The sequence below is a fragment of the Larus michahellis genome, chromosome 16, assembly GCF_964199755.1.
Source record: "Larus michahellis chromosome 16, bLarMic1.1, whole genome shotgun sequence".
Lineage (NCBI taxonomy): Eukaryota > Metazoa > Chordata > Aves > Charadriiformes > Laridae > Larus > Larus michahellis.
This window is the reverse complement of record NC_133911.1, coordinates 6,380,320-6,400,140: the sequence shown is the minus strand read 5'-3', so window position 1 is coordinate 6,400,140 and position 19,821 is coordinate 6,380,320. Positions and strand designations below refer to the sequence as shown.

The 19,821-nt window shown below is 48.5% G+C and overlaps 2 protein-coding genes across 4 annotated transcripts; one reads left to right on the top strand and one right to left on the bottom strand.

Annotated features, from left to right (window-relative positions):
- Window positions 1–579: 579 nt before the first annotated feature.
- On the bottom strand, window positions 580–6,314 carry FBXO6 (F-box protein 6). Of its 2 annotated transcripts, none has more exons than XM_074560803.1 (6): window positions 6,173–6,314; window positions 3,989–4,299; window positions 3,229–3,355; window positions 2,407–2,502; window positions 1,930–2,065; window positions 580–1,207 (listed from the first exon to the last, which is right to left on the bottom strand). In XM_074560803.1, exons 2-6 carry the CDS (start codon window positions 4,245–4,247, stop codon window positions 1,061–1,063), a joined length of 765 nt encoding a protein of 254 aa, XP_074416904.1. In that variant the 5' UTR covers window positions 4,248–4,299; window positions 6,173–6,314; the 3' UTR covers window positions 580–1,060. The 2 variants fall into 2 exon arrangements, with proteins under 2 accessions (XP_074416904.1, XP_074416905.1); XM_074560804.1 differs by lacking the exon at window positions 6,173–6,314 and adding an exon at window positions 4,394–4,445.
- Window positions 4,454–10,252, top strand: LOC141732222 (F-box only protein 2-like). 2 transcript variants are annotated; one of them, XM_074560806.1, is made up of 6 exons: window positions 4,454–4,563; window positions 6,098–6,373; window positions 7,452–7,578; window positions 7,676–7,771; window positions 8,109–8,244; window positions 8,615–10,252. In XM_074560806.1, the coding sequence occupies exons 2-6, from the start codon at window positions 6,124–6,126 to the stop codon at window positions 8,747–8,749; spliced, it is 744 nt and encodes a 247-aa protein (XP_074416907.1). In that variant the 5' UTR covers window positions 4,454–4,563; window positions 6,098–6,123; the 3' UTR covers window positions 8,750–10,252. The 2 variants fall into 2 exon arrangements, with proteins under 2 accessions (XP_074416907.1, XP_074416908.1); XM_074560807.1 differs by having other exon boundaries at window positions 4,535–4,563; window positions 6,029–6,373.
- The last annotated feature ends 9,569 nt before the right edge of the window (window positions 10,253–19,821 follow it).

Below are 19,821 nucleotides of genomic sequence, written 5' to 3'. Positions count from 1 at the left end.
TACTACCAAGGTGGTTTGTCTGTCCAGCCAGGACACGTGCCAGCTGTCCAACTCCTAGCAGAACAGACAAGGGAAACACCGTTAATCCTACACTTATGGAAGGCCTTAGTATTGGCTCTGTGCATACAGGGGTAGAAAACATGGTTTGTAGTTTTTGAGTTGAGTTTGTTGCTCAGACAATTTGATGAGACAGGCACGTGGAGTACCTCCCTGCTTCCTCCAAGTAAAAGGTGCAAGAATACCATAGATCCAGGTTGTGCGCTGCTTTAACGTTTTATATAGGGTTAGACTGTTCAGTACAAACCAAATACTCTGGTAGTACAAAGGCAGTATGGAAAAAGCCGGGCACAATCAAAAGGCACTTATGTTTTAAGGCAGCTACCTTACAGGATTCCTTCTCTCTTCTTTCAATAGATGTTTATTCAAACAATGATGGGCTGTATTTGGACAGGGAGGGTATGTACCATTTTGATCATATACACTTACAGAAACGGTAAGAAATCAAGTACCAGTGACAGAGCATTTATGAAAAATCATTGACAGTTTCCTCATGCTACGGAAGTTCTGATGTTCTGAAAGATACATAATTAAAATGAAACGAGAAAATACCATACAAAATAAGTCTCTCTGTAGCAGAGCCCTTGAGGACAGCATCGATAATCTGAAATTAAACATTTTAGCCTTGTCTTTCGTAAGTTCCATAAACAAAAAAGAAATGTTTTCTATTTAAGACTTAAAAGCATTTGGCTGTAGCACGAGGACATATTAAGTAGAAAAGACAGATGTCATATTTAGTTGTCCTAATCTTCCTCCTGAGGAAGGACACTAATAATCGCAGTAACACCCATGGTACAAGAGAATGAAAGAAGACAACAGAAGTCCTTCCAAAGGCCTGGGCCTGCAGAAGTTCTGCTGTGAGCAAGGAGAACTAGCTGCTGGTATTTGAGATCACCTGTGCAAGACAAAGCCAGACACCCACCCAGTGAGTACAGAGAGGTAAGTGCACCCGAGACCACCTGGTTACAGTCCTGAGGTAAAAGCAGACACTTATATTGTGCCTTCATAACAGCGTCAGGGGCCCAATGGTGATGCTGCTGTTTGTCACTCGGATCCCATACCATCCTGCCCAGAACTGGGTGTCTTGGCCTCCGTGCTGAAACAAGATGTAACGAACTCCAGCTGGGTAATTCTGGAAGGTGTGAGAAATCTGGAGAGAGAATAAAATTCCTCTTATTTTGCCTAAATAAACCAGTACTGACCTAGAAGGTTGGACAACTACAGTATGTGAGTCTTAGTCTCTAGGAAAAGCTCATTCTAAGATAATCTTTAATTGAAAGTGCATCATAACCCTTCTTGAGGGACAGGTAAAAAGCCTCTCTCATTCAGCCTTCTGCCCTGAAACCCTCTCCAAGCCAAACGTAACATTAAGCTTGATTCTTAGGTACATTTATCACATAAGCAACAACATAATGGGGAATCCACAGCCAATCAAACCAGTTAAACACGTTTAGCAGTTTAAGAAAAGTAATGTCTGCAATACTTTAAATGACATCCATGCAGTAGTTTTAAAACAAAGCTTTTTGAGTCAATAAAAACAAGAACTGTGCTCTTGTAACTTAGTTATTTAGACAGAAATTTCTGTGAAAAAACAGGAACAATTCAAGAGACTGAGCTAAAATAACACAGAAACCCAGGGGATGCTCTTTAAGGAACAGCCTGGGCACCTACGAAGTGAACACAGCTCTTTGATGGCACTACTGTGCCTTCAGTGTTGTCAACAGCAAGGACTTCTTTACCTTTTGTATTGAGTAGAGGAGGCTCAAGAGCAGAGAAAGAAGGTCCACTTGGGACTTTTGGCCAGGTAAGACTTGCAAGATTGAAGTGTCACAACACTGACATAAAGCTACTGCCCACAGGGCTGCTGCTCACCTCTCTCCACGTTGCATCGCTCCACTGCTCTATAACCACTGGCTCAGGGCGGAACTCCTCAAGGACAATGTAGTCTTCAGAAAGCAGCCTCACTGTAAGTTCATAGCGACACCCACAGTCAAATCTGGCCGAATACCTAGAGGGGAGTAATCAAGGAGCAGGGTTGTATAATACAGCGTTCGGTTTTCTTTAGTGCTCAAAACCGGTATCTGAGGGGATCCCCCTGTGATCTGCAGAGGAAAAGGAATGTCATCCCCATAGCTACGAAGAAGTTCCGAAGCTTCCAGCTGTCCTGCTCTTCGCAGGATTGCCACCTCTCTACAGCCCATTGAATAAACTCAGATTTAGCTTATGCTTTACTGAAGAGCTGCAACTCCCAAAGGATAAGGACCTAATTTTCCAGCATGAAAAGCCTCAGAGGCCTAGCTCAGCTCTAGGCCAATGCCAGAAATTCTAGTTTTCAGTGCATACACTTACCAGTCCTTGACTACAATTTCAGGCCGTTTCTCATCCATCAACTGATTCCAGTATCCTTCTTTCTGCAGGGTAATGAGTTGAGACTTGAAGCATGGCCTGCAACAGCAATAGAAATAGTCACACCTTCGCAAAACACATCTCTTCCCTCTCAATGTCCACACTTTGCCTGACAGTTTTAGCAAAAGCCCACCCAGACTCCGAAGGCCCACAAGGCTGACGTGGCTAAGGCGTGTCTTTTTCTGTAGCCTGAACTAGACCAGGGAAGTGAAGCCATTAGCTTCACTCCCAGATAAAAGGAATCGTTGCCTACAAACTGGGTTAAGCGGGGTCCCTGCACTTCCATAGCATATATTGGTAACAGGGAACTACTGCTTAATGGATGTAAAAGCTAATCCTCCTCCTCTGTTGACAGCTTTTATTGCAAGCTGTTAGCATGACAGACACACCTGCTGTTCTTAGAGGTTACAGAGCTTTGACTTCGCCAGGTAAGTGCATGTGATCAGCTCGCTTAACCTTTGCCCGCCGCCTTTGTAGAAGAGAAGCAGAGGTCCCACGTGGGTTTTCATGACTATTAAAAATGTTACAGGCAATTCCCTGTAGGGCAATTCTCTGTCCTGGTAAGGACACAGAAGTTTAGCACATGCTGTGATTCTCTCAGCAGTACACCTAGACTAGTATAAAAGGTTAATTAAGCTCCTTCCTTTTCCCACCCATGGGCTAAGGTTCAGTGACCTGCCTCAAGCCTTCTAACTGTAGTGTCTCTGCAGACAGACAGGAGGAAGCAGGTCTTCCAGCTCCAGACTACTGGAATCCAGCTCTTACCCATATGAAGTGACGAAGTATTTGTGTACTTTGGGGTCTGGCATCATATTTCCATGAGGTCCAGGCAGATCCTCAATATTCCATTTATCTCCTTCATTTTTATCAATTTTCCAGTGCTGAAATTTCTCTAAAAACACAGATATCAAGATGCGTGTTAGGACCTCACTTCAGTTTCTAGCAGCGTCTCTGCTTTTGTTAAAGGATCAGCTACAGATTACTAGGAACCTACTTTGATGAGTTATCAGATACACTGTATTTTTCCTACTGGAAAGTGAAAGCTGGAAGCGACTCCTGTCTTTATGTTGCCATTACTTTTAACATGGCTGTCAGCGGCTAGGACAATAGGTAGCAACTTTCTCACCACATCAGAAACTCATAATCAGTAATAAAGTAGATGTAATCATATTAATCAAGTCCTTGACAACAAAAGTCCTCCAGCTGCCTGAATGTTTAATCCCAATACCCAACAGTTTCATTACCATATTTTAGTTGCTGTGCGCGTTAACCGTCACTGCCCGCAGTGCTGGGCCTCAGTCACTCCAGGGATTTTTCTGGTCGCAACCACAGATACGTATTTACCAGAACTTCATCTACCCATAGCAGTTTTATTGCAGACGTTTACTTGCGGATCTGACCCCACAGAGATCCATCAGTAGCCGGACAGCCCCAGAGCACCAGCAGCACTTGAGTAATGCCGGACAATGACTCATTCTGACTACTAGGAAACTCTTAGCTCTCTGCTATAGATAATTAAACAAACCTTCGGCACAGGGGTTTTTGATTAAGTTTCTCCTCAAGTTGCAGAGCATATAGAAGACCTTCCAGTCAGAGATGCTCCTGTCCAAATGGTGCATGTAAAACCCCTCGCGCTGGCACTTGCGTTTCCAGAGGGTGGTCAGGTCCACCACGTACCGCCACTGCCGGCAGACCAGCCTGCAGGCGCGGAGCAGGTCGCGGGCGGGGAGCAGGGAGAGCAGCTCCACCAGGACATCCTCGGGGAGGTCCAGGACGGTGGTCATGGCAGACCCACAGCTTCCCGATGGAAAATCCCGGGGCCCCTACAGCGCAGAGCTTCGGGAAACAAGCAGAGTTTGCGCTAGTTAGTCCCAGGACTCCACGACAAACCGCCCCCCGCCCCGGCGCCCCCATCGCGGCCCGGCCCCACCTGCGCCCTCCGGACGCGGATGTGCGGCGGCGGCGGCGCTTCCGCAGCGGGCGGGGCGGGGGCGGGCGGGGGGCGGCGCCGGGCCCCGCCGATCGCCGCCCTTCGCCGGGGAGCGCGGCCCGGTCCCCGCCCGCCGCAGAGCCGCGGCCGCCCGCCCAGCAGCGCCAGAGGTAGGAGCGCCCGGCGGCTCCCCCCGGGCGGAGCGGGGCGGGGGGCACCGCGCCGGGAGCCGCAGGGCTCGGCCGGGCTGTCCCGGCACGGGGTGGGGGGGGATAGGGGGAACCGGAGCGCGGAAAGGGGTGGGCGCTACCGGGGGGTGCCTGCCGGCGTCGGGCCGGTTCTAGGGATACTGAGGGTCGGGGTGGGAAAGGGACGCCGGGCAGGGACCGTCACCTCCCCGAGGGCGGGGGGAATCCCGCGGCAGAGCGGTAAACGCTCCATCACCGGGCAGGGAGCGGGCGGGGCACGCGAGTCCTGCAGGGGATGAAGCCAGCATGATCTCCCTTTTTTTTTCCTCTTAAAAAAAAAATAAATAAATAAATCACATTTTTACCCTTGAGGGCTGTGGCTGAGGGTTGGAAGGTGGGTGCGTGTGGGAGGAAATCCCCAATGCTACCCCTATAAAAGCCACGGAATTTTAAATGACAGTTTCCTCCTGCTGTCTGCAGTGCAGATGAAGGACACGTGGTAGCTCTGCATCTGGAACATCTAGATTTAGGATGCTGTTATAGTAGTGACTCCCTATTTCTTCCCTCCCTTGCCAGCCTTGGCACTGCCATATTTCATCAAGCAGGAGATTTCACCTGCTTCGTTCCTAGTGCTCTCCTGGGCTTGGTGACTCACTCCTGAGGAGTTTGGCTGCATCTAGGCAGGTTGCTGCAGTCTCAGCAGGCTCCCAGCATCGGGACTCAGCTGCGACAAAAGCAGAGTCACAGCGTGTCCCACGCTGATGACATGGGGCTCTGAATCCGCACATTCATCTTGTCCTTATTCCTGCAGCACCTGCCCCCGGAACTCAGGGCAGCAGAGAGCTGCTGGGAGTCAGGGTGCAGAATTAGCACATGAAGTTAACGCACGCACTCCTGACTTAATTGCTCAGGTTATAAGGCCATAGCAAAAGGAATATTAGAGAATATCAGCTGAGTTATTTCCTGTTATGCTCAGCTTTATAGAGGCTCATGACTAAGGGGATTAAGTGCCAGCCCCTTGAGGGAAAGCCTTTCAGATACAGAACAAACCACTGCAAATGTGGCTGCCAAGTGATACTTAGGTACTGCTCTGCAGCATTTGTTGTCGGTGATGTTCTTAAAGGCACAACAAACACCCAGATATCGCCCTCTGCAGAGAAAGTCATTACTTGGAGGCTGATTTTTGCAGCAGAAGAGATTTCTGGAAGGCCTGATTCCCATCTGGGAAACCAACTAACTGTCCACAACTGCAGATGCCAACTCCTTCCATTTTGTAGATGGATTTAACTAAGAGCTTCGATTAGAGCATAAAATATTAATCTTCTCACGTGCTACAAGGTATTAACTTCATAGGGGTCAGGAGGCCTTGAGCTTAGGAAGCAATCTATGCCCCCAGAATCATGCTTTCAGATAACATGCATATTTTCCCTTTTTTCTAATGCATCAGTGTTTGACATCACCGAGGGTGGGGGACAAGGTCCACTGTGTCACCACCCCTTTCCCCCTTCTCTCTCAGAAAGCTCCATCCACCCTGGCCCAAGGATGGAGTCCCTCCCTGAAGCAGTCCTGATCAGAATCCTGGCTTCCATACCTGCAGTGGATTTGGTGCTGGCGTGCCGCCTGGTCTGCTGCCAGTGGAAGAACCTGGTCGATGGAGCTGCGCTTTGGATCCTGAAGTGTCAGCAGGAAGGTCTCACTGGAGCAGAGTCACAGGAGAACGCAGAGAACTGGCAAAACTTCTACTTCCTGAGTAAGAAAAGGAAGAATCTCATCAAGAACCCATGTGGTGAAGGTGAGAGACAAGCATAACAAGACCCAAGACTACACAGAGATGACCAGTCACTGGGAACTGGGCACCTCCAGTCTTTGAAAAGACATCTTAGTTGCCATCAGGTTGCAGCATTTTCTCCTTGCCCAAGAGTCAAATCACTTAATGCACGCAGTCAAATCATTTAATGGGCACGAAGGCCTTTGATAATCAACCTTTGCAAAGGGCTCTACTTGACATCGAGTTTATTTTATAAACGTCCTTTGCAGAACCCCTGTCCAGTGCAGTGATGGTAGTGGCACCTGGCTTTCCAGATTGCCAAACCACGACAGGAAAGATCAAGCCTTTCCCCACTCGGGAGTCAGGCTGCCCGTGGCTCACCAGGCACTTCAGGCTGTCTTCCTTGAAGCGGCTCAGACAAATCTTGTTCGTATCCTCCTTACCACAGCCCACGTTACAGAGCTGCGCACCCCCCCATTTGCCCTAATTCTGATAATCTATGAACTTTGCTTGCAGATCTACAAGATGCTTAGCAATAAGCAGCAATAACCAAGCCTCATAACCCGCGCGGCAACAAATGCATTTCACACATCATAGACCAAAGCAATATCGAGACGGCTTCTCCATTTTGTTTACAGATTATTTTTCTGCAAGCTTTTCCAACAGCCACTTTCCCTCTGGCTAAGGCCAGAAGAGCCCAATGTTTAAGGCCATACTGCTTCTAGAAATACCACTTAGCAATTTAGAAGCATTAGAAATAAAGCAATCGGCATCTCTCCCCAGGCTACTCCTATGTTATGATACTGGACACGCTGACACCCAGTTCAGAATACCTAAATAATTTCACTGGAGTACTTTCTTAAATAAACCCACATATCCATAGCCATTTTGGTGAGGAATGTTAAAGCTTGTTAATGTTAAGTTCAGCCAGACCAAATGTTTTTTCCTGACCTCTACTTAACATACATCTCCTTAGATCTACGTACAAAATTAGTGCTGCATCCAGCGGCATACCTTTCACAAGGTTCCAGTGGGAGAAGGTCAGGTTCCCCAGGCCCACAGAAACTAAGGCTCATCCAAATCTCTTTTCTGCCATTTGCAGAAGACTTGCAGTACTGGGGAGAAGTAGAGAATGGAGGTGATGGCTGGAAAATTGAAGAGCTCCCTGGGGACTTCGGAAAAGAATTCCCCAGTGAAGAAGTCCATAAATACTTTGTAACATCTTATGAGTAAGGCTGCTTTCTTCTCTTACTCAAGGAAGGGGACATTTTTGGTTCCCCCAGTCTCAGGAGAAACTGTGATACCAATCAACATCTCGTGTTTCAGGTGGTGTCGAAAGGCTCAGGTCATTGACCTTAGGGCTGAGGGCTACTGGGAAGAGCTGATGGATACAACCCAGCCTAAAGTCATGGTAAGAGACTGGTAAGTAGCAGGGATGCCTTAGAAGGCAGGCAGAGTCAAGAAAGAGAAGGGAGGGCATATACCTGCACTGAGCCTTAAAACCTCAGCTGTCACATCCTCCAGCTGCGGGTCTTGGCTTACAGAGAAAGCCTCTGAAACTGTTGGCGCATATGGCCTCTAAAGACCAGGTCCCTGCTGTGAATGAGGGGAGGTGGTGGACTGGGGCAAGAACCATTACAGATTTCCGCCTCAAACCTTGATGAGGTTGGTAGAGCCTGCATTCAGCAAGATGCAGTTGCATGCTCTGGCTCTTTGCCGAGCTCACCCAGGTAGGGCTAGCAGCTTGCATTCCTTGCAGGTATGCAGGACGCAGTGATGCTGGCTGCCTCTATGAGCTCTGCGTGAAGCTGCTCTCAGAGAATGAGGATGTTCTGGCTGAGTACAAAAGTGAGACCATTACCATCCCACAGGACAACGACGCTAACTGGACTGAGGTGAGTTACAGCTGTGGGCTCAGCAGGTGACACCCAGCCTGCGTGAATTGAGAATATTTTCAAGCAGAGAGAAGCAGGAGAGTTCTAGAGGAGGAGAAGGCTCTGTCGTGTTTTCTGTGCAGCCATGAGCCTGTGATTGAGCAAAGGGTGTAAGATGAAGGAGATGCCCAACTGGCAGAGGCTCAATGGCCTCTGAACAACAATGGGATCAAAGCTCCTTCCAGTAACTCCTACTTTAAATGTCCTCACTGTTACCCAGCCTGGTAGGTATGCCTTGGGCAGGTGGGGTTGAAGGCTCTGTGCACTAAGGAAGGGTAGGTTCATGGTGGTTTGATGCTTACCAACAGCTATTTTGTCTCTTGCCCCAAAGATCTCCCACACCTTTTCCGACTACGGGCCTGGGGTCCGCTTTGTCCGCTTTGAACACGGTGGCCAGGACACACTATTCTGGAAGGGATGGTATGGCGTACGCGTTACCAACAGCAGCGTGACAGTGGAGCCGTAGCTGTGCTGGACTGGGGCCTGCATGCTGGAGCTGATTTCCCTCAGGGCATCCCATGGCCTTTGGATGGTTTCTCCATGGTGCCGCTTCCGGGCTGTAGAGCATACAACCTTTCTGCATAGGAATGCGCCTGCAAGATGCCAGGGGCCACCATCCATCTTTCCTCAAGTGGACTATGCAAAGAATGCAAATAGATTTGTGAATGTGCCACACGAGACTCAGGCTCACTGCTTGCACTGATGTTTCTCCATCAGACATGAGATCATCTAAAAATCCTGCAGACCTTACTTCTTGCCTAAGCCACTAACACCTAGCACCCAGCCCGAGCTAGACACCCTTCCTACCTGCTTCCCAGACTTGGGCACCCCTTAACTTCGAGTGGTAGTTTGGGCATATTTTTTGAAAGTTAAAGAGTGGGGAAAAAAGGAAGAAAGAAAAGCATAGACATTATGTTTGAGAACACACCAGGGAAACCTAGAGTCCTCTCATCTCTGTCATCAACTGCTTCCATGACCTGCAGTAAGAACCTTAGCTTCTGCCATTTATAAACAGTAGATGTCTTACTTGTCTCACAGGAGCTCTACCTTGGCTGCCAAGTGCTATTAGTTTAATCTTTAGTGATAGCAATGCAAAGCAATAGGGACTGGCTCCTTTTCTCTTACACTGTTCCCAGCATCCATTTATCAAGGAAAGCATTGGGAACTGAAACCTCTCTGGTGTCCAACCCTGGGGCTTCACTTGGCTCCTTCAAACAGATGGCAACTGAGAGTAATTGCTGCGAGAGAGACAAGAACTTAGGGAAGTGGGTTAGAAGCAAACTGGGGAGGGAGGCCAGGAACAAATGAAAACAAACTCGTCTACCCCTTCCTGGCCTCTGTGTGCTTCATGCAACAAGCACCCTGGTCCTCCAGTATGACTCTTTGCAGGCAGGAGATATTCTTCACACAGAAAGCTGTTGTTAGCCCCACTTGATCTTGGTTCCTCCTGCCTACTAACAATGTCTGCAGAAAGTACACGTCTGCCTCCTCTCCATATGCTCACTGACAAGACAGCACTTCGTACACGCTCCCACTAGTGCCTCTTGATATCACTCAGGGCTGCGAGCCGCCATCCTGAACAAAGACACCTAAGCTTTCCTGAGCCAAGCCTGTCCCTGCTAGCCAGTCCTCTCGGAATAGCATCCCTTTAACAGAGCTGGTGTTGCCTAGAGAGACAGGCACTTATATTTTTGCGTCCATCTGTCTGTCTTCCCTTCCTGGGCTGCCAGCACATACATACTTGAATGCTACTTTGCATCAAAGTGCACCGTCGCAAGTGCAGTGTATTACTATTACCTGTAGCCAAAGGAGAGAGCTTCCGAGCTGGTCTCATTTTGTGCATGCTCTTCTTCATCGGGCTTTCTGCAGCGCTGCACCTGGATGCCTCGGGCACACTGGCCTTCTGAGCCACAGCCATGCCAAGCCAGAGCCCAGGCGAACATAATAAAATGACCCAACTGTGTTTGGATCCTCCCTTGTGTGCTGGGTGTTTGTGTCCTGTGCTTATGCATGCTTTTTCTGTTCAGTTATGTGGAGTGACGTCAACCAGTCCTATCCAAAACCAGGAGTCACTGTGTCTTGGATAACACCATGAGTCTCCCAGAAAGCGGTACACGCTCTGTTCCCCGACCCAGCAGCCTGAACCTGTCAGAAGCACTTGATGGGTGACAGGTTTGCAGAGCAGCAGCAGGCAGAGGTGCACTTAAAAAGAAGTGGGAATTCATGCAAGGCACAGAGGTCCGTGAAGGCTCAGAGACAGTCCAGCCCTGACAGATGCCCTCCAGGTCATCTGGAACTATAGCTCTACTGTGAGCTCAGCCTTGGTTCTGCCCCAGGAGAGACCAGAACTAGTTCAGAATTTAACTCTTTCCCCTCGGTTACCTCTGCAGACACAGCTGCACAGCTCTGTTCAGCACAGCCTTTAATGAAGCTGACAAAGTTATAGTTAATATTCAACTCGCTGCCAATTCTCTGGCCCACGGAAGAAATTAGGCCTCCGTCTGTCCCTAAGCAATCAGTACAACAAGGGGATCAATATTCCACATCATGATGCAATTGTTAAACTGAACCTTTCTTAAGCCAGGATTTCACAGTCAGGATAAACCCCAGGATTAAGCCTTCAGATATCGTGTCCCTTGTAAATAAAGGGAAAGGCCATGGTCCCCACTTTAGCCTTATCTAGGTTGAACTTCTAAATACACACAGCCTCCCCAGCAGCTCTGTTTTCCCCCTCCACACTCCCCCCCCCCCGGCCCCCGGCCCATGCCAGCAGGTCTGGCATTCACATGGGCCATCAGGGCACCCTGCAGAGCTGTCCTGACCTTCCCATGCACCTCTAAGAGGTACTTTCCAAGACAGTCAATGTCTTGAAGCCTCACTGCAGGGAATAACTACCTCTTCTCCACAGAGCTGCTTCCAAAAGCTGCTGCTGACCTCGGGGAGTGGTTACTCCTTGCATTCAGCCATGTCACTGCAAGTGACTGCCGGGGTACTTGGAAAAAAAAGTAATCTTGCTTTCATTGTAAATATTTTGTTCCGAATGACTTTTGAATTTTGATCAAATACCAGAAGCACAAACACACTGAAATCTGCACCATACACATACATCCGATTCCAAGGTGATGTCAGCTCATCTGTCCAAGACGAACAGAGCGCAGGAGGTTAATGGGGTCTCACGTGTTCCAGACTTCATGGAAATTGAGGCAGTACAATTTCATAGGATTACAGAAATTCAGAGCAACTGCGACAGAAGGGTTTAGATGTATTAAAGCTCCCAGCCATTGAAGGGCTCTATCACATACAGCTTTGACAGGGATTCCTTCTGCTTTCTATTGTGCCAAGACCAGCAAGCAGCTGTGTGACACTACACAGTAGCTTTTGGGAATGTTGATGACCAATGCAGACACGTGTGCTGTACAGACAGAAAGAGGTCTGTCCCCAGGCAATGTATAACCGATATTGTCATCACCCGGGCTCAGAGTACTTAGAAATCCAGGCATTAAAACACAAAAACCAAGTGTTGCTGGAGTATTCATGCTGGACAAGAAACAAAACCAAAACCACACAAGAAGGTCTCCTCCCAGTCCTGAACATGGCAACAAAAGCTGTAGAAAGGGCTCCTATTTCCCTAGGACAAACCTGAAGTGGATCACAGCCATCTCTGGGGCCACTGCTGAGCTTAGTAGTGAGCTACACTGAACCAGGAATGGAAATGTCCTCCAAAACACCTCACATTGGAACAAAACTGCTGGATGATGAGAACTACAGAGAGAGTGTTTAAGACTCACTCTTAGCCAATACACAGGCACAAACACACCCTTACCCTGGCTGCTTTAATACCCAGAGGCACCAGGAGAAGCCGCAGATACAGCACTTCACACAGCCCTTTCCTGCTTTCAGCAGCTGGCCCCTGATGTCCTGGGTAGCCAAATGCATCTTGGTGGCTGTACTTGTACAAGATCCCACTGTAATTTTCTTTTCTACAAAGCCCACCAGTCCTGGTTATAAATGCTGTTATACTTAAAAGGGCTTTTCCTTTCATAATAGCTCCTACAGCAAGTCTCTTGCAGAGGAACAGAACAAAGCAAGATGGGGCCCTGGCAAAGAAACACTGGCATACATCTCCTGTCAAGTCTAATTGAATTTTTCTATATGAAGCATCTATTATTACCCACCTGGGGGAACTGCGGACAGATGGAGGAGTTTGCTCCCCCACCAGGCATTCAAGACCAGGGATGGGAGGGATGGGGGAGAAAAAAAGACAACTATCTGACAATTCCCTGTTGCTTGCAGCCCAGCTGTTCTAGCCAGCTGTAAAAGGGAGGATAGTTTAGAAGACTGATTCCCCCTAAGTCAAAGAGCTTGCAGAGGCTGGGAATGGCCCCTCCTGATAGCCAGGATAGCAGGATATCAGCCACACCTGCAGCAGAAGCTTCCAGCCTAAAGCTGCAGCCAAGATCAGCATGGTCACAAACGGGATGGAAAGCCAGTGATCCATCCTTGCATTTGAGCCCATAAGCCCGTCAGGGGTAGAAAACCTCCAAAAAACTGGAAAACACTGGGCTAGTGAAGAAACATTCCCCAGGCACATACCTCCCTGGCAGTTTGGACATGGCCATTCCCATGTCTCCTTCATCACTGTCCCACAACATACAAATACATCAGGGAAAAGCAAAGTCCACGGGTGAGGAGCATTGGTACTGCACTGTCCTGATTCCTGCTTCTCCTCGCATCCAGCTAGCTCTTCTTGATATCCATGGGGCAGTGACTGCCCCATCCTTGTCAGGCTCCTTAGCTATTAGGAAGAAAGGGGCCTAAAGGTGATTTGCTACTGGGGAGGCACTTTGGAGTTACAGAGGGAACAGCTACAGTGAGTTCAACTGGGAAGTCTCGTGGAAGCTGGCAAGTTACTGCCTGAGACAGCTGCACGAGAGCTGAGCTCCTCACACAGCAGCCGGCAGGTCAAGCAAAGGTAACCAGAGAACCAGAATAGGACAGACAAGGTACATGGTGAAGGTCAGCGTGTGAGGGAGAGATGTCACGGAAAAGCCAGATATAGCCTAGCAAGCACACAAGCACGCTTCTGGGCTGAGTGTTAGCCTCCCTCATTTTTCAAGGAAGAGTTGTGTCTCATGCAAAGAAAGATTGCAGCAAAGACTGCAGTAAAGACAGCCCGACTGTCTCTACTTTCTCCTCCCAGCAGCCCTGGGCTCCAGCTAGCCAGCAGCACCCAAAGGACACTGCTCTGAGCGCAGCCCTGTTTGTGGCCCACGCAGAGGCAACGTCCAAAGCCCCCCATGGCCACCGGCCCCGGTCTCTCGCCAAGGAAGGGCACACTCACCCCCGGCGCGGCGGCTGCGCAGCCACGGTGACGGCAGAGGGCACTCGGGCTGCAGGCAGCGAGCCCAGGGACTACGCTGGCTTCAGGGCTCCTGCTTCCCATGCCTGAGCGATGCTGAATAGGTGCAAGTGTCCCACTAAGTATTTAATTTCTGATCACTGCACCTTGTTTCTTCTGGCTTCTCTCTTCTTGCCCTGTTAAAAGCCGGCTGTCATGGTTTGCAGAGCAGCTTTTGCTTGACAGACCCTCACGCTTCTCCCTGCCATCTGGGACATCCCATGGAAGTACAGTTGCCTCTTGGGCAAGAGACACTCACAGCACACTTGTCTTGGATGCAGGCAGTCTTTTAAACTGTAATGCACTAATCGGAGAGCAGTGAAAGCTTTCCTGAACACAGATCAAGGCCTGCCTTTCAAATTCAACTGCAAGCAGCACAACTCACCCAACACTATCCTAGGATATCACCAGTAACATTCCTTTCCTTGCAGATATCTTACCTTAATCCAGCGCACGAGAACCAGAGCAGCAGGGCTGTCTGCATCCCCAGCTACAACACTGTGCCCAGGCACAGGCAGCCGCTTTGCTGCCTTCCTTGCACGTGAAGTTCAACAGCCCTCCCCAACAAGGCGAGAGTCCCAGCTCTATTACACATGCCCTTGGCTAACCTCCCTGGCAGGCACTTAGAGCAACTCATCTGGAGCTGCTATCTGTGCAGACCCATTAACCACAGCACAATCAGTGTTCCCAGAAAGGCAGAGAAGCCACAATAAAGTCCTAGGAGTGCTCACTGGACTGATGGATCGTGGGGGAACACATCTAACTGCCTCAGGGCTAACCAGGGAGGGAAGCAAGCTTCAGCAGCCTCCCACTGAGCACGTTGCAGATGTAGGTACCATGTTCAGAAGAACCAGGGAAAAGGGAACATGCTGCGAGCTGCTCCCTGAGCCAGCTGCCTGGTGGGGACTGGATGTAAGGGGAGCCTGGTTAGTGGGATGGGTTGTACGAGAACTAACAGGTAAGTGCAGTGAAATGCACAGGGGTCGATGAACCCACAGGCATTGCACATGTCCACAGCCATGCAGAGCATTTCGGAAAGCACCAATTTGGCCTTCCTGCACTGTCAGGACTGGGATATCCTCAAACACTGACCACCATAGGGAACTCGCACAGCCTCTCACCTGGTGTCAAATGGGACCCGCCTCTGGCTGGCACTGCCACGGACCCCACAAGGTTTCCTTTTGGCTTCCTATAGCTCTCTTCCATACGTATGCCCAGGGCTGCTATTGCATAAGGAGGTAGGAGATGAGAGCTAAGAGCATCATGGCCCACTGCCCTGCAGGAAGAGGCTAGTTTTCCTGAGCACAAAGCTGCTTCTCTGAGGAAGGGCAGGAGATGAGGGTAGAGGAAGGATGATATCAGAGCTCTGCTACTTGCAATCCTTCCAAAAGGTCCTGAAGTCAAGCAGTGCCATTTCCACCTCACCACACACCACGCAGCTCCTCTCGTTAATATTGACACATGAAGCATTGCAAAACGAAGCAGATAAAATCCTGATCCAGATATGAATAATGACTTTGCATTTTTTTGTAAATTAAACCTAATCTTGTGTTCACTGTGCTATACAAGGAGAAATAATGAAACAGATTAAGATGAGATCTTGTTCACTCTTGCTGAACAAAAGCCAATTAATTGCCAGCAGGATTATTGTGAAGCCTTTCTCGTCTTAGACAAATACAATCAGATAGAATCTAGGTGCTGGTGGAGGAGCCCTGCTTATTGGAGCGATAATTCTGCCTGGACAGCTGAATACAATGCAAAGACTCATGGAGTCTCCATGACATGGAGACTCCTGCCTTGCTGTTTCCCCCGGTCTCTCTTACCAATTTGTACGCAGGAGAGAGATGCTTTAAAACCAACGCACACACCTCTCCCCATGCCCCAACCCACGCTTGCCCGCTCTAAGTCCTCTTCTCCTGTGTATGGCAGACCCCTTCCCACCTGTACATCACTCCTGACAGATTCATCTACTTTTTTTTTTCCCCAAAAAAGTTTTCTGGCTATGAAGGCTTTACCCCCTACAAATCACCATGCTGAGATGTTTCCTCTCCATTACCCAAGCTAAACCTCTGCTGTCTGCTACTTGCCTGGTCCACAGCAAAGCCTATTTGCCTTCTACCTATCTGTCAGCCATGATGACAAGCAAGGGGATCGTTCCTGCCTCATCTGTCCAGTTCCAGACAGAAAATAGAAATTTGGGAAAAAGCAGGAATTGCACCAAAAGGATCCAATGTCATTGCTCTCCCATAGAAATGAGAGAAGGCTTTGGCACAAGGGCTATGGGATTTGATGGAAGACTTCAGCAGTGCAAGGCATATCACTTGGGAGAAATTCATGCCCTGGTGGGTACCTTCACCACCATAAGGGAGCCCTAAGCCACCAGTAGCCTGTGGGACACAAGGAAAGATGCACATGGCACTGCAGGGTGGTGGTACATCATGAAAACAGTTGGCATGGAGACGCAAATCCTAGTTCTAGTTCGGAAGCTTCAGGGTAGGAACTGAAACCAACACCAGCATGCCTGGAAGAAGGGGAACGGCTGTGTTGAACTCACTGCCCCACTCCAACAGCAGAGGGAAGCTAAAAGCTACCCTGCCCTGCCAGTTTACCACAATCCCCTTTTCTGACTGTACTGAGAGCTCCCCACATCCCACCAGGGAAGGAATCTCTAGTAACAGCTAGAAATCAATGGCATTGAGTGAATTTGAGGACAATTTACTTGGAGAAAGTACTTCTTACATTCATACCAGGTTAAAAAAAATAAAAAGTAAAATTAAACCCTGTCAAAGCCTGCAGCACTGGCATTGACAGACAAAAATGACTTAACAGAAAAAAAAAAAAGGGCTTGGAAAGTGATTTTCTTTGCCTGCATTGCCAGGGGAATTAAATCTTGTTTTTTTCCCCGTCACCACCAAGTGGAATAATCCAATATATTAAAGCTAATGTGCTTCTTGTATTTATTGCTGTGTATTTGACCTACCAGAGTTTTATTCCTACATTAAGAATAAAACCATTCCGGAAGGCAAGCTGCAAAGCTCTAGATCAATTACTACCTTCTCCAACAGCTGAAAAGTGAGTTATTTCTTGTAAAAGGAAAAAAAAAAGTAGAAAATAATAATAAAAATAAAAAATTTCCTTTCCCCTTGTGCAATGAGTTCTGCACTGCAGATCTGGTGGAGTTAGGTAACATTGAGTTTCGTTTCTAAGCAACACATAAAAAAAAATAATCAGGCAGCAGCCCCAATCGCCCTTTTCAGATGCTTGTGTGCCCCGTCCTGTGCAGCGCTAACTCGCAGTCACCCACCATCAGTGGGAACCAGGGCTCGGGAAAGCAGAGAGCACAGCTCCAACCGGCGCTTCCCACTGCGCCCTTGGGGACCACGTCAAGTCTGAGCACACCTGGCAGCAACAGGATGTATAACCACCAGTAGAAGGCAGCTCTTGTTGCTAAGCAGAGAAAACCATGGGCACCAAAGCCAAGAAACACAGCGCTCAAGCATGAGGAGGCTACGTAGAAGTGGGCAGAGGCAGGGGCAACACTCACTGATCCAAAACCACTGCAACAAATGTGAAAACACTTGTTCTCGTATCCAGGCTTGGGGCAAACCTGCAGTTTTGCCACCCTGCCTGGGAGGGCTTTGGACCAGCACACACAAGCTGACCTCTCTTTTTTACTTTCAAGGCTCTGACACTTCGCTTGGGGTGATTAACTGGACACCTGGTTCTGGGGATCCCCAGAGGCAACACAACAGCTCCTAGATGACACCACTGGGGACTGTTTGCTGGCATGTCTGAGCTGAGACGCCTCAAATCAGCCCTTCACAGAGATCAAGGAACACTAACACTTGCTGATGCCACTAGGCCACTGTTTCTGACAGCATGGGCTACGCTTGGGGCAGGCAGGGTGCTGGAAATGGATCATGGTACATGTGAAGAAGCAGAGGGCTTTTTTTTTTTCCCCTAGAAATTTTAATGGCAGCAGTGATTATGAGGAAAACCAGATAAAACAAAGGAAATTATACTGATTTGTTGCCCTTGGGTGTTTCAGCTCAAAGAAATGAGAAGCTGCTGTACTTATTGTTTGACACACTCCTTACAGAAAAGGAGATGCTGCTGATGGACAGTTATGAAGGTCAGTGCTTCTGTTCTTAGCAGAGGGTTTGGGATTCAGTATGGATGGAAAACAGGTGGAAAAAGGGGCTTTGATACGGGCAGGCAAGCCTAAAAAGCAAGGTCATCTTTACCCAAAAAAAGCCCCCCCATGGGATGCATTAATTCCTGATCTGTATATAGACAGTGCTTGCTCTGGGAATCAGGGCCACGATACACCTATGTGATTCTGAACCATGAGGAGATTTTATTACCTTCCATGAGCCATTATCCCTGTTTTAGCACAGGGATGGCAGAGGCATAAGCCTGCCTTAGCTGGGAGTCACACAGGAAGCCTGTGCATACAGCCAAGGATTCCAAGCCCACAGCCGTTTTTTGAACATTGCCTCCCCAGCCAAGCCTCGTCCACTGCTTTATACAGCCTCCAACACAGCACGTGGCCACACGGAATAAAAGTTTAGATATAATCAGCATTAAGAAAAAACATTTGAATTGCTATGATTTCAGTAAGACAAAGTATTCCTCTAAGTGGACATGGCTACCTTAGTTTTTCATTCTCCCTTATGCCATCATGATATGGACAGAGTTTAAGGCAATTTAAATAGGAGTAATGATGAATTCCTATAAATGCATAAGTTCCAGTTACATTTAACTGCAACTTTCAGCTCAAGTGCAGCCAGTAAATCCAAACAAACTAGGTCTTTTTCATAGCTCCTTGGAAGGTTTTTTTTGCTGATGCCTTTTTTTTTTTTTTTAAGTCCTCAAATAACTGTTTTGTACATGCAGCACTAACTCTCACTTGCCTGGGAATTTTTAAATTATTGATCAGGACAAGAGCTTTCCCTTCATGCATACTCCATCTAATCCTTTCATTTACTGTGCTTTTTGCCTGCATGCAAAATGAATGACATTTCATCTCATTTCCAAGCCCCACCAGTGCCAAGGTCTACCTCCCTCAGTAACGATACCCAGCTGGTGTCAGATTGGAATCCACACAAGCACTCCCTCCCTAAACACATCACTGCTGCACATCTGGGTGGCAGAAAGTAGCTGAAAGGGTTGTTACATGTCCAGCAAGTAGAGAAACAGCCGGGAAATACCCCAGGGTGTGTGGAGAGTGTCTACCACATGAGACAAAAAAAGGGACCACACTGCCTCGTCAGAGAGTGGTGTAGAGCTGGGTAGTGACATCTGTCTTGTGAGACACTGGAAACTTGTCCCGCTGAGCCCCGGGATGTCAGTACCCAACAGTGAACCCCTGAGCCAAGAACTGCCAGGTTTCAGCAGCACACTCTGGGTCTCCTCCCTTAGGGGTTACACTCATTAGCAATGCTACAGCCTTCCCCTACACACATACAAGGAGCAGCTGCCTGCAGAGACCTTTGAACTGCCTGGATAATTTAATCATGCCTATTTCCCTATTTCCCCACACTACAGCCTGGCCAGACAGTGAACCCGCATCTCCAGAGAGCATTAGAGCTGACTGAGAGGCAGAGGTGCTGCTGTTTTCCTAATGATTTGTATACTACAACCCAGAAAACCCAGCCAAGCCTTCCCAGCCTTCTTTCTAACCTTTCCTTCATACTTGCTCTTTCATAAGTCTAATGATACTGGATAGGAGGAGGTGGAAACAGCCAAGGTGAGAGCAATTCCTGTCCAGATGAACTGCTACCTTCCTTTGGACTGGGACTAACTATAAATTTCATGCCCCAATGCACCTTGCTCCTCTGGTCTTTCAAAAGCCTTCAGGAGGCTTTCCAGGAACGAGTCCTGCTGAGTTGTGCGCCTTACAGAGGCAGGCAGACCTTGCACAGCCAGCACAAACAAAAGCAGACAGAGCACACCACAGGGGATGTAACGCACACCACAGGGGATATAACACACAACAGTCTGAGCATGCTGATAGAGACCCATACGAAGAGCCACGGTGTCTTCTCTCTGTCCATAGTGTCCCAGAGAGAAGGCTTTGCTCCAGCCGACTGCCCTGCTTGCAGGAACAATGCTACAGGGCTTGTTTCATGGCCACATCT